At 37.8% G+C, this 12,770-nt stretch overlaps 1 protein-coding gene across 2 annotated transcripts in view; it reads left to right on the top strand.

Annotated features, from left to right (window-relative positions):
• LOC127644592 (epidermal growth factor receptor-like) overlaps positions 1-9,354 on the top strand; it is a 73,958-nt gene extending 64,604 nt beyond the window's left edge. For both annotated transcript variants that reach the window (XM_052127837.1, XM_052127835.1), the window contains exons 22-28: positions 264-339; positions 575-721; positions 1,788-1,885; positions 1,992-2,156; positions 3,798-3,839; positions 7,078-7,171; positions 8,044-9,354. In XM_052127837.1, the coding sequence (XP_051983797.1) occupies positions 264-339; positions 575-721; positions 1,788-1,885; positions 1,992-2,156; positions 3,798-3,839; positions 7,078-7,171; positions 8,044-8,390 (969 nt within the window). In that variant the 3' untranslated portion in view covers positions 8,391-9,354. The remainder of the gene's footprint in view (positions 1-263; positions 340-574; positions 722-1,787; positions 1,886-1,991; positions 2,157-3,797; positions 3,840-7,077; positions 7,172-8,043) is intronic.
• Positions 9,355-12,770: the final 3,416 nt, after the last annotated feature.

The raw sequence follows: 12,770 nt of genomic DNA, 5'->3' as shown, positions 1-12,770 counted from the left end.
AAGCCTCCACACTCGCTAGGTCTCCGCGGTAACACGCTCAACAAGCCACATGATAAGATGCATGGATTGACGGTCTCAGATGCGGAGGCAACTGAGATTCGTTCTCCGCCACCCGGATTGAGTCGAGTCACGATGCTGCCACGAGGACCAAGAGCACATTGGGAATTGGGCATTCCAAACTGGGGAGAAAATCAAAAAGAAAAAAAAATAATTGATTAAGTTTGCATTTGCTAGAGATTGTTAACAGTGGAATTTTTCATCAGGTGCCAATAAAATGGATGGCTCTTGAATCCATCCTACACAGAACATACACCCACCAGAGTGATGTCTGGAGCTATGGTAAGTATACGGTTGCTAATGGATTATGGATAATGGATCAAGAAAAGACTAATTCTTTCAGGTGTTAAAGTCAACTGAGGCAGAGCAATTTTTTTAATTTTGATGAAAGATTATAAAGACACATTTTTTTTCTTTGGAATAACGTGCACTGATTAAGGGAGGAGGTTTTGATTTCATGTAAAATGTAATACCTCTCAAACCATTTTTATGTTTATCGTCTGATCTGCTGCTGCAGGTGTGACAGTCTGGGAGCTGATGACATTTGGAACAAAGCCCTATGATGGCATTCCTGCGAGTGAGATTGCAGAGGTTCTGGAGAAAGGAGAAAGACTTCCTCAGCCTCCTATCTGCACCATTGATGTCTACATGATCATGGTCAAATGTACGTGTGCAAACTTGTCATTTATAATGTGGACATAACGTAGCCCCTTCATCAATATACTTTTTCACATTTAAAACCTTTAATGGTGTAAAATCATCAAATTTACTTTTTTCTGTAAAGGCATCTGTGATGCATACATTCGATGGCTTCTTGTGTTATATACAAATTGCTACCATTCAAATACCACCACAAAACTTTGTAATTGGCTGAAGTTCTTTAATAGAATTCTTACAATTCTTACATCCCCATGTTATTTACTAACCTCATACCACCACATTTGTGTATGACTTTCTTTCTTCTGCAGAACACAAAGATTTTTAGAGGAATTTCTCAGCTCTGTTGATCTGTTAAATGGTGGGCAGAACTTTAAAGATCCAAAAAGCACATAAAAGCAGCATAAAAGTAACCCATACGACTCCAGTGTTTTAATCCATGTCTTCTGAAGCGATATGATAGGTGTGGATGAAAAAAGATCAATATTTAAGTCCTTTTTTACTTTAAAGTCTCCTCCCTGCTCAGTAGGTTGTGATATTCACAAAGAATGTGAATTGACAAAAACAAAAGTAGATGATCAAAAAGTGAATGTGGAGATTTATGGTAAAAAAAAAAAAAAAAAAGGATTTAAATATTGATCTATTTCTCACCCACACCTATCATATCGCTTCAGAAGACTGGAGTCTACTGGGTTACCTTTATGCGGCCTTTATGTGCTTTTTGGATCTTCAAAGTTCTGGCCTCCATTCACTTGCATTGAATGGACCAACAGAGCTCAGAAACACTTCTAAAATCTTTGTATGGTGTTCTGCAGAGGAAAGTAAGTCATACACATATGGGATTGCATCAGGGTGATTAAATGTTGAGAGAATTTAAATTTTTGGGTGAATTATCCCTTTAATTGTGCAAATTTACATATAACAGTTAAGCAGGTTTCTCACAGTCATGGTAAACCTGTAAATATGAAACTTCATAATCGAACAACGCTGATAAATATACAGCCAAGGCTGTTTATGTGAAAATTAAAAAAGACATTTTGTGCAACCATCACCTTCACTATGTTTTAATTCAGGTTGGATGATCGATGCAGAGAGCAGGCCTCGCTTCAGGGAGCTCATTGCAGAGTTTTCCAAAATGGCACGGGACCCGCCCCGCTATCTTGTCATTCAGGTGAGAGAAAGACATGCATTGTCAGCTAATGCTCAGAACCGTACTTCTGAAAGATATATCAAGCGTCTCTCATATCTGATCACTGTCACGGTTTGCTGATGTACAGAGTGATGATCGGATGCATTTACCCAGTCCCTCTGACTCAAAGTTCTACTGCAGTCTGATGAGTAGCGAGCTGGAAGAAGCCGTGGATGCAGACGAGTATTTAGTGCCAAATCACAGCTTTTTCAGCAGCCCCAGCACCTCCCGCACACAGCTTCTACACTCTGTGGTAAGACACACAAACACACAGTCCCGTAAACATAACATAAGTGCCTTCCTGAAGAGAACTCTGGTGCTTGCGTCTCTTCAATATGTAATAACGCACAAATCTAAAACCTAGTACTACAGGTATACATTAAATAGTCAATGGCATAGATAACATAATACTTTTTGAGGTGTGACATGATACATGAATGTACAAATATTAGATGTAGTCTCTAAATTAATATGAGGTCATAAAATCTGCATGCATAATAATTTTCAATTAATAACCAAAATGCTGTTTAGAATACACTGTAAAGCTTATTTCTACTTGATATGACCTCTAAAGGAATGTACGATACTAGTCAATACGGTAAAGTACAATCAACAGCATTTGTGGATAATGTTGATTTTCAGATTATATTATTTACATCTTGTAGCTACACTTTTGAAACAGTGTGTATTTTAGCAGCGATGGACTGGCCACATTCACTTTGTAAGTCCCTTTCTGTAACCACAAATTTTGATAAATGTATATATACACTTATATAGCGCCTTTTTTAACCTTAGAAGTTACCAAAGCACTTTACACTGTGTCCCAGTCACTACGCCACCATGAGAACTTGGAGCGCATTGGGAATTGGGCATGCCAAATTGGGGAGGAAAACAAAAAAAGTATTTCAAAACTACCCATATGCAGTTTATCACATACATTATTGCAGATTCCATGCACTGTACCAGTAAATAAATGGCAACCGCAGTAATTGCGGTAACAGTTGTGTGGTTACTGCATGCAAACGAATCGGGTGACTCTGTATCATGTGCTTTCACTCAAAAGGACAGAAAGTTCACACTGCAGAGGCGTTCTGTACCTGGCCTGATTTTCTTCTTCTTCTGGCCTGGTCCCCTTCACCCACATCCTGTTCCACTGTCCTTCTGTCTCTTCACCATCTCCCCCGCTTTCTCCCAGCTGCCTTCTGATTAATGACCGTTCCGTCCACGTCTGTCCAAGACGACTCGCCAGGCCTTAGTGTACTGAGTGATCGTTGGCCTCGCGCCTGCTGCTAAGTGTGTGCAAAGCTTGTTCGGCCTTTCAAGTCTGATTGCTTTCACGGGCAACACTTATTAAATGTTTTTTGGCAGAATGAAGGCCTTGAGCTCAAACACAGTCTTATATAACATAGTCATTGAGGCATGGCCATTTAAGGGTGTAGGCTCTCTGACAGATATGCGGATGCATAGCAAATGTTTCTTTTTGCCTTGTGTCTCAAGAAAGTTGCTAAAGAAAACCTGTGACATGCTTGTGTGCACTGCTGACTAGGGTTTTGCTATGGTACAGAGACCTCAATAAGGCTGGGTTCTTTCTTCTCCCAACATGTACAGACCTGTTTTGTGCAAGCTGTGTTGAATACAAAAGATTGATCAAGTTCTCAGTCATCAACTTTACTTGACAAACATTGTGTTGCATTAACTAGAACAAAAGCAACATTTCTAAAACATTATAGCGCCACATGCATTATTAGAATTGAAAAGTTTAATCAAGTTTAATTTGCACTCTTCATTGAAAAAAAATCTGGAAAAAAAACAACTTGTTGAGAGATAATGAATCAATAATTAATTCTTTAAGGGCTTGATAATGAATACATGATAATGGCTTCTTTTGTTTCAGAGTCTCAACAGCAGCATTGGGAACTGTCAGAGCAGAAATAGGGTAAGTTACAGAGACACCACATCACACAACTATCTTATAACTTGCTACTGTACATACTGTGGCCCCAAAATGTATTTGGACACTTAAGCCACCATTAAAAATGTATGAATGTCAGTGCACCAGAAACTGACTGCCCTTAGTTGCATGTTATACTTTATTCCCGGTATCAGTGGTGGAACACAGACGCTACTCGCAACATCTTCACCCCCCACCCACCCCTGTCTGACGACCACAGAGCTCTGTGTAGGGCATCAATTTGGCCTGCTTCGGCCATGTATCCTATTATCCTAAAAACTTTGTTTATGGTTTTTTGAAAATACATTTCTAACTCCTCCTAGAGCTTTCAAGCTACATCCACCAAACTTGATACAGACCTTCAGACTGTTCTAGAAGTGCAGAACAGTCCCCAATTTGGAATTCCCAATGTGCTCTAAATCCTCGTGGTGGCGTAGTGTTTCGCCTCAATCTGGGTGGGGGAGGTCTAATCTCAGTTTCCTCTGCCTCTGAGACCATCAATCTGAGCATCTTATCACATGGCTTGTTGAGTGTATTACCGTGGAGACATAGCATGTGTGGTGGCTTCACGTTATTCTTCGCGGCATCCATGCACAACTCACCATGCGTCCCACTGAGAGCGAGAACCACATTATAGCGACTACGAGGAGGTTACCCCATGTCACTCTAACCTCCCTAGCAACTGAGCCAATTTGGTTGCTTAGGAGACCTGGATGGAGTCACTCAGCACACCCTGGATTCTAACTCGTGACTCTAGGGGTGGTAGTCAGCATCAATACTCGCTGAGCTACCCAGGCCCCTGGTGCTATGTCTTTTTGAAATAATTGGACAATCCTGTTGGCTTACATTAGGGTGACCATGCATCCTCTTTTTCCCAGACATGTCCTCTTTTTCGGACCTTAAAAAAGCATCCGGCTGGGATTTCAAAATTTGCGAAAATGTCCAGGTTTAATTGCATTATGATGTGCATCTGGTCTAATACTTCATTGTGTGTGTGCACGTATTTGCATTGCTTTAACCCCTCTTTGTAAGTCCCACCTTCTCGCACACCAATTGGTCGATTATAAGAGACTTGCAGCAACTATTGGACAAATTCCTGACTGTCAATCTCTCGAAGCGCTGTTGTGTTCAGCATCAAACAGTTGCTTGACAGTAGCAGCAAATAACAGATGAGAGGAAACAATGCCCCAATAAACGTGCAAATTAACAGAAGATTTGAACAAAATTCCATTGGTTTCGTCCAGGTTGAGATCTGTGAGAAGCAGAATGTATGACATGTAAAGCTGGCACTTATGTGTCAGTTGCTAATAAAGGTGAAAGTGATTTAGAAGCACACATTAGCTCTGCGAAGCATAAAGGTTCAGCAAAAGGTGAAAGTTCGTCAGGTAAATTAACTAACTACTTTTTGCAACCAGATAAAATTATCACATTGCTTCTAAATGAATAGTAAATGAAGGTACACTCATGGCATCAAATATTTTATTTTAGTACATGGACATTCAAAAGAAACTTGGAAATTTTTATTTATATATATATTAGGGATGCACCGAAATTTCGGCCGCCGAAAATGGCACTTTCGGTTTTCGGCCGAAAGAGAAAATAGGCTGAAAATATGAGCCGAAAATATATACCTATGATGATACACATGATGTGTAGAGCAATTACATTACACTTGTTCTTCACTTGAGGATATATCTGTCGTTTACAGTTGAGGTTGGATTTAGTTCAATTACTGCTGTTTTGCACTGTTGTTTTGCACAATCATTTTCACTTAAAGTGTACATACGTTTACATAAACAGAATAGAGCACTGATCTATATATATAATTATATATTATAGTTATATATAGATCAGTGGAATAGAGGCCCTCTGCCATTCTGTGTTCTGCCTGTTTGTTTTAATTAAAATTACTGTTGCATATTTAAACTTTTTGACAGATGCTAGCTAAGTTCATTACTTGACTGTTGTTTTTCATATAATAGTTTTCCAAAACTTTACATTATTTGGATAATTGTTAATAAAATCTGTAAAATTAGATTTTTACAGAACTGAAAGAAGAATAATATTTAATATAGTTTTAATATATTTTTTGTCCAATTTTGGTGTGCTACTTTCAATAAAAGTGTGATTTATTTTATTGGTTTGTAGTTTTTCAATTCAGATTCATTAAATTCATGAAATTAATGAAAAAGTATAAAATTAATACAATTATACACAAAAAAAATTTTTAAATAGGTAAATATTTCGGTTTCGGTTTTCGGCCAAGTGCATCCTGGATTTTCGGTTTCGGCCCAGAATTTTCATTTTTCACTGTATACAAAAAAAGAAAAAGGTGTCCTCTTTTTGGAAAACCAGAATATGGTCAACCTACTTACCTTGACATTATGTTCAAATGGGTCAACAGAATGCTTCAAACTCCCAAGTAAAAAATGTAAATGTAAAATAACCCATACTAGGCCTTTTATCTGCTTTATGTTGTTCTATCTTTCCCTCAATCTATCGATCTATCTGATGGATTATCTGACTTGAGTGTGTTTGAATATGTGACAGTCTGTGCGGCTATCTAGCTAGCTGGCTGTTTGTCTGTACACTTTCTGGTTGTCAAATGTGGTTTCTCTGCCAGGACACTTGTGTGAACTTCAGGGGTGAAAATTTCATCAAAATGTTGGGGGGGACAATAAACATAACAATTCTCAAGAGCAATTTTTGAAGGGGACACCAAGGTTTTTTTTGTTGTTGCCCCGTTTGCATTTGTATTATTTTATTTCTTAAACAATTATTTTAAGAATATATCATTATATTATTTACAATACACATATTTTAATGATATTTTAGGAGGGGACAACCCTCAGATGGGGGGGTCCTGACCCCCCCATCCCCCCGCGATTTCTGCCTATGGTGAACTTAAGGGGAATTGACTACATCCACTAAAATTCAAGTGTTGCTAAAGTTTACGGATACTCTTTGGGGCCACTTTAAATGATAGATTTTACAATTGCAGTAACGGTTCGCAATAGTTATAACACATGTGCTTTACTATATTATTACACCACATCAAAATTGCATCCATGACAAAGGGTACGTACTCCACTCATTATGCAACTTTCCCCAGGTTTGCTGTCAAAAAAATTTAGGCAGTTGCGTATAATACATTAAAGTAAATGAAACAGGTGTAACCCTAATGACACTAACTCTGTAGAGTAACACTTTAATTTTGTTTCAGAATGGCTTTCCGGAAAGAGATAACAGCATGGTTTTGCGATACATCCCAGATCCGACTGAACCTTTCCAGGAGGGAGACTTCCAGCCTTCTCCAGGTTGGTGTGGTAAAAGCACATGCAGGATAGCACTAAAACTCATAAACTAGGGCCTTTCCAAGTGTCTCTGTGATCTATATAATTAATCTCCTGAAGAAAAAGAAAAAAACCTATTTAGGGAGCAGAGAATGGATTAGTGGTGAAATGGGAACCTCTGTTGGTCAGTCTTGGTCCTGCATGTGTGTTGTTTACACTGATTTATACTCTTCTTAAAGGCATAGGATCATGTTATTCCAAACTTGTATTACTTTCTATATTCAATGGAACACAAAAGGAGAAATTCTGAAGAAGACTTATGCTGTTCATTTCCACCATAAATGTAGCCTATTATAACAGTTGTACATATGGCTTATGTGCAATATTCTTCGGAAGTCAAATGATAGCTTTATTCACTGATCATCTGTAGCTCTCAAATCTCATTTGCATATTCAGACTTAGCAATGAGACGACACGTCGCACCAGAAATGGCATCGGTGACAAAAAAACGGCAGTGGTTCTCATGTGTCTTGTAACCGGATGCAACATGCCAAGTTTCAATATGCAGGAACTGGAAGAACAAATTTGATTTGAGAGCTACAGAAGGGGGCAAGTTAATAATGGTTTGAATTTCACACATATGTATAACATTAGAAAACTTAAAATATAGCGCACCAGTTATATAGACTGCTTTTATGATTAAATGATGAGTAAATGGCAGAATGTTCACTTGGAAGTGAGCTATCCCTTTAATAGCTGCACAAACCCTTAAGGTTTTTTCAGTCTGTTTGTTGATACACGCCTACAGCTGATTACTTGCTCTGTTTTAATGATGTTAAAAAATAATTGGTAGAACAGATTGTTTATTTAATCCCATATTGTACTCTCCTCTCCAGAATACATAAACCAGAAGGGCTCACTGATGTCCAACGTGACCAACCCGATATACCAGCACCCAGGGCCCCCGCACATGCTTCCACACTTTTCATCGACACTGGATGAAACAGAGGAAGAGTACCTGAACTGCTTCAAGAGCCCTGCCCCTTCTGCTGCCTTTCCACCGGATTATCTCAACACCTCCAACACCCAGTCGTGCTTCAGTATGGAGAGCTTCAAGCCCCAGAACAGCATTGACAACCCAGACTACCAGCAGGACTTCTGCCCCCTGGAGCTCAAAACACACACCAATGGTCACTTGCCGGCAGCAGAAAACGCAGAATATATGGGCCTGGAAGTGCACTAGCACCTTATGGAGAGGAGAAATTGTTCAAATGAGCCACTTTAGTTAAAAGATGGAAGGACATCTATTTATAGTAGGGGCACAGGCAATTATATAGAATGTGGACCATCGAGAGCAGCGTAAGCTTTTGAATGTCTTGGTTACCTTTCAAATACCCTTGTCTCTTTCTGAGCTAGACTTAGATGCCAATATGGTTGCATTGAGCATGTGACCCTATCCATATGTCACAAAAGACTGTAAGTGACTACAGGAGACAAATTGTATGTTGATGCCAGAAGAAATACTGAAAGTATGGAACAAGTAGCTTGCCGACACTCCTGTGTAAAGACTGCTTTTTAAGTAATCTGATATGAGTCAAAACAATTGAGGTTTTTAATGAGCAAAATAATGTACTTCATGCTAGTGTGCTGTGCTCAACAGTGTCTGTAACTATAAAACACGACTTTAAAGTCTTGTAAGCTGAACTGTTTAATGACCCTCTGCTGTGAATGAAAGTCAAATTGTGTAAAGATTTAACTCCCATTTTTTTGCTGGAAATGTTGGCTGTATGGATAGAATCCATTTTGTCCATTAAACTAACACACAGCTGGTACATGTATAGAACTGTAATATATGGCTGACATCTTATTGTATCTAAAAGAGTATTTTATCCATTGTTGTAAAAACCACTCATATTTTCTGTTTGTAAATTTGGCCATGTGTTTTCTCCTTTCTGTGACTTTTGTAATATTAAAATGAATTTTACTTAAGTGACAAAGCATATCATGATCACTTTATACTATTGCGACCATTTTGCACAGTTCTGAGTAACTTGGTTGAATATCACATCTTTCTTGCTTTGATCATTCCTAGGAAAGCACTTTCATTTACTGTTGCAGTACGGTGGCAAAGTCTTTTTTCGCCTGTCGTGTTGACTTTTATTATTACTATAAGAAGTCAATTCAATAAAGATATTTTTGTTATTAAAGGTACATGTTTAAATCTTCTGATGTAATCTGTTTTAAGTGTTTTACCTGCAATCTATTCAGAGCTAATTTGATCAATTAGCAAATTCTGCGGAAACCCAAATGTTGCAAAGCACCTGTTTATATATTAATGAATTAATCAGATAAGAGGAAATGAACCACTGTTTTGTGGCTTTTTAATTCGTCTTGTGAACGTTTGATCATATACAGTTGTATGTGGCATTGTACATAAGAGGAAGAATTAAAGTAGGCTTACCCAGATAAGTTATAATAAAAGGCCATTAAGATATACATAGAAAAATGTATGCATTATTATGACACCTAAAAAAAGAAAAGAAAACTAATGTACTCCATTACAAATCCATTTGAAGTTGTTATCTTAATGGGTGGATTACTCAACAAACATCTAAATAATATTTAGTGAAATCAAATATAGTTTGAGAAATAAAAACTTGTCAACTCTTCACAATATGGTTTGAATTGTTGACATTAATAAATACATTTGGTATCAGGAAACTAGCAATAATCAATATATTTATACAGAATTTATGAATCTAATGAATGTACAATTGTTTGTTGTTAGCTTATGTTAGATCCAGGGGCAGACTTAGCACTAAGTAAAGGTAGGCACCTACCTAGGGCCCCTTAAAATACAAGTAATATGCTTTGTTATTATCATTAATGCTAAATTAATTTAGTCTTTCCAAATCAGATCAGATTGCTGCCCAGCCTGTACCGCCACCTGCCTTCATGAGCACAGCACTCATTATAGTTACCAATACACAGTGTTGATGATGACTGTGATCTGTGCATTAATGCTCGTAAATTGTAGATGTGTTTTCGCCCTATTTACGTTTTATGTTTTCACATTTAAAAGTTAAACAAAGCCTTCTGGAACCATGCAAAGTCAACTTTTAGTCTACTATTTTAGATATAGTTAATTCACGGTCAAGTTGATGGAGGAAAAATGCATTAAGAAAGAGGGAGAGTGAGAAAGAAAACAGGTATTGTAGTGGTATATACAGTGTAGTTAGTAGCCAGATTGTGTTTTTATAATGTGTTGTCAGACATTATTAACAACTCTGGAATATCTGGAAATAAAGCCAATCAACAGAGAGTTAAAAAGTGAAGTCTTCCTCAGATGCCATGTGTGCTGTTTGCAGGAAAATGACGTTGCTGTGGAGAAAGCTGCTTACTGACTGAGTCACATATGGGAGTACTCGCCTATACAGTGCATGTAAACGGGAACGCTGTTTTCTTGCATGTCCATGTAATCATAGTCCTGTGATTTCTTTCAGTGCATAGGAATATTTTCTACATGCCATTCCATAATACAAAATAGATAATAATCATAATAATAAAAATCTTTAATATGTGTCATTGAAGAGGGCCCCATTCCTGTACTTTGCGAATAGGGGCCCCCAAATCACTAAATCTACCCCTGGTTAGATCATAATGCATTAACTAATGTTAACGAGTACAAATCTTAAACATATATTAAAGGAATATTCCGGGTTTAATGGAAGTTAAGCTCAATCGACAGCATTTGTGGCATATTATTGATTATTACAAAATTAATTTAGAATGGTGCCTCCTTTTCTTAAGAAAGAAAGAAAGTTACATGGTGTCAATTGGTAAACGTTAAAATGCTCACTGTTTCAAAAGTATAGCCACAAAATGTAACTATATGAGTCTTAACATGATTTTAGAGTGATAAAATCACTTTTTATATCGTATTTTACAACTTTGTTGCCATGACGACGTAAATGCTAAAACCCTCAAATGACTGTAAAAACTGCAATTTAAACAAGTTTACAGCTTAAATAGTACACAAGTTTTCACATAAGAATTAATGTAGAAGTGCTATTATAGCTTTTTAAATAATAGCTCTTTAAACCCTTGAAAATTGGCCCCATTCACTTCCATTTTAACTGTATCCTCGATGTTTGCTGTTTTTGCAGAAAAGGAGGGTGAGTTGAAATTCTTTTTTGTGGAAAATGTGCCACAAATGCTGTCGATTGTAACACGCACAAGAAGAGATAGTCACAATGTCGGGTAAAACTGCTTTATTCGGCAGAATGGCAAAAGTACAAAGGGGCAAATCCAGAGAAGCGTAGTCAAGGGGAGTGTAAGGTCGAAGCCGGGAGATCAGAATATAACAAAGGGGCAAATCCAAAGAAGCGTAGTAAAGGGAAGCGTAAGGTCGAAGCCAGGAAATCAGAATACACAGAGACAAAACAAGAGAGTAGTTTCAACAGGGGAAGCTAGCGAAAACACTAGAGCTGGCAAAGCGAAGGGGAAACTAAACAATAACCAACAACTGTGGGGAGAAAGGGCAGGGTATAAATAGAGGAATATAACAGTGCAGGTGAAACTAATATTCCGGTGATTGGGAGCGAGTGTGAGAGCTAGAGGGGGCGGGGTGAACTTGGGGATTGGCGTTCGTTACATCGATTGAGCTTATTTATACAGAAGCTGGAGTAATCCATGATCAAGTGCTGCAAATGTATTGTTCATTTTTAGTTCAGGTTAACTAATAAAAGTTAACTAATTTTAACAAATACAACTTTATTGTAGGCTAAATGTTACCAAAAAAATTCAATGTTGTTGTATTTAATCACAATTCCCATCAAAGTCTCTCCCTACTATGAAAGCTTAAAGGTGCAATATGTAATATTTTTTACTGTACTAAATCATAAAATGATCATAATATGTCATTAGAGAATAGGAAACATGCCAAGTTGAAATACTGGCTTCTCTGATAACAATGCAACAGCCAGTAAATTCTACTTTGAAGTTTCCATTCCGGTCAGACATTCTGTTTATGTTTTGGCCTGTGTAGACCCGCCCACTGCCCACTCACCAATAGTCTTGACACCATGTTGCCAGATTTGAACAAAAACACTGTGTGTTGCAGCCATGGAAGCCAGCAAACAAACTGGACCAAAGATAACAGATTCCACCCGACCCAAAAAGCCTGGCCATCCGTCTAAAACCCCCCATGAGCAGAGGCTTAGTAAATCAAGAAAAAATATTGGAGACATTTTCAGTTTCTCTCATTCCTGTGGTAACTGTCACACGAAATAGCTCAGCATAGTTGTTTAAAAAACAACTACTATGCTTAGTACACAAACAAACATTCCCGCGCTCACTATCGACAAACCAATAAAATCCATTTAAAAATATAATTTTTTAAATCAGACCAAACACATTTTTATTTTTATTCAGGAGTTTATTCATCATGTATATACAAAACGACAACTTACCAACTTGTATCGAAAGTTACAGTAGCCTACTGATAAAAAATATATAAATAAAAGTGCAAACAAGCAAGGACTGGTGGTTGGTCGACTCCCGCGGGACTACTAACATTTACGACTAGATTTGATGGTGGAGTGCAGGCGCAGGCGGTAATGGG

The sequence above is a fragment of the Xyrauchen texanus genome, chromosome 6 (assembly GCF_025860055.1).
Source record: "Xyrauchen texanus isolate HMW12.3.18 chromosome 6, RBS_HiC_50CHRs, whole genome shotgun sequence".
Lineage (NCBI taxonomy): Eukaryota > Metazoa > Chordata > Actinopteri > Cypriniformes > Catostomidae > Xyrauchen > Xyrauchen texanus.
Note: the sequence above shows the minus strand (reverse complement) of the source record. Positions and strands in the feature narration are given on the sequence as shown.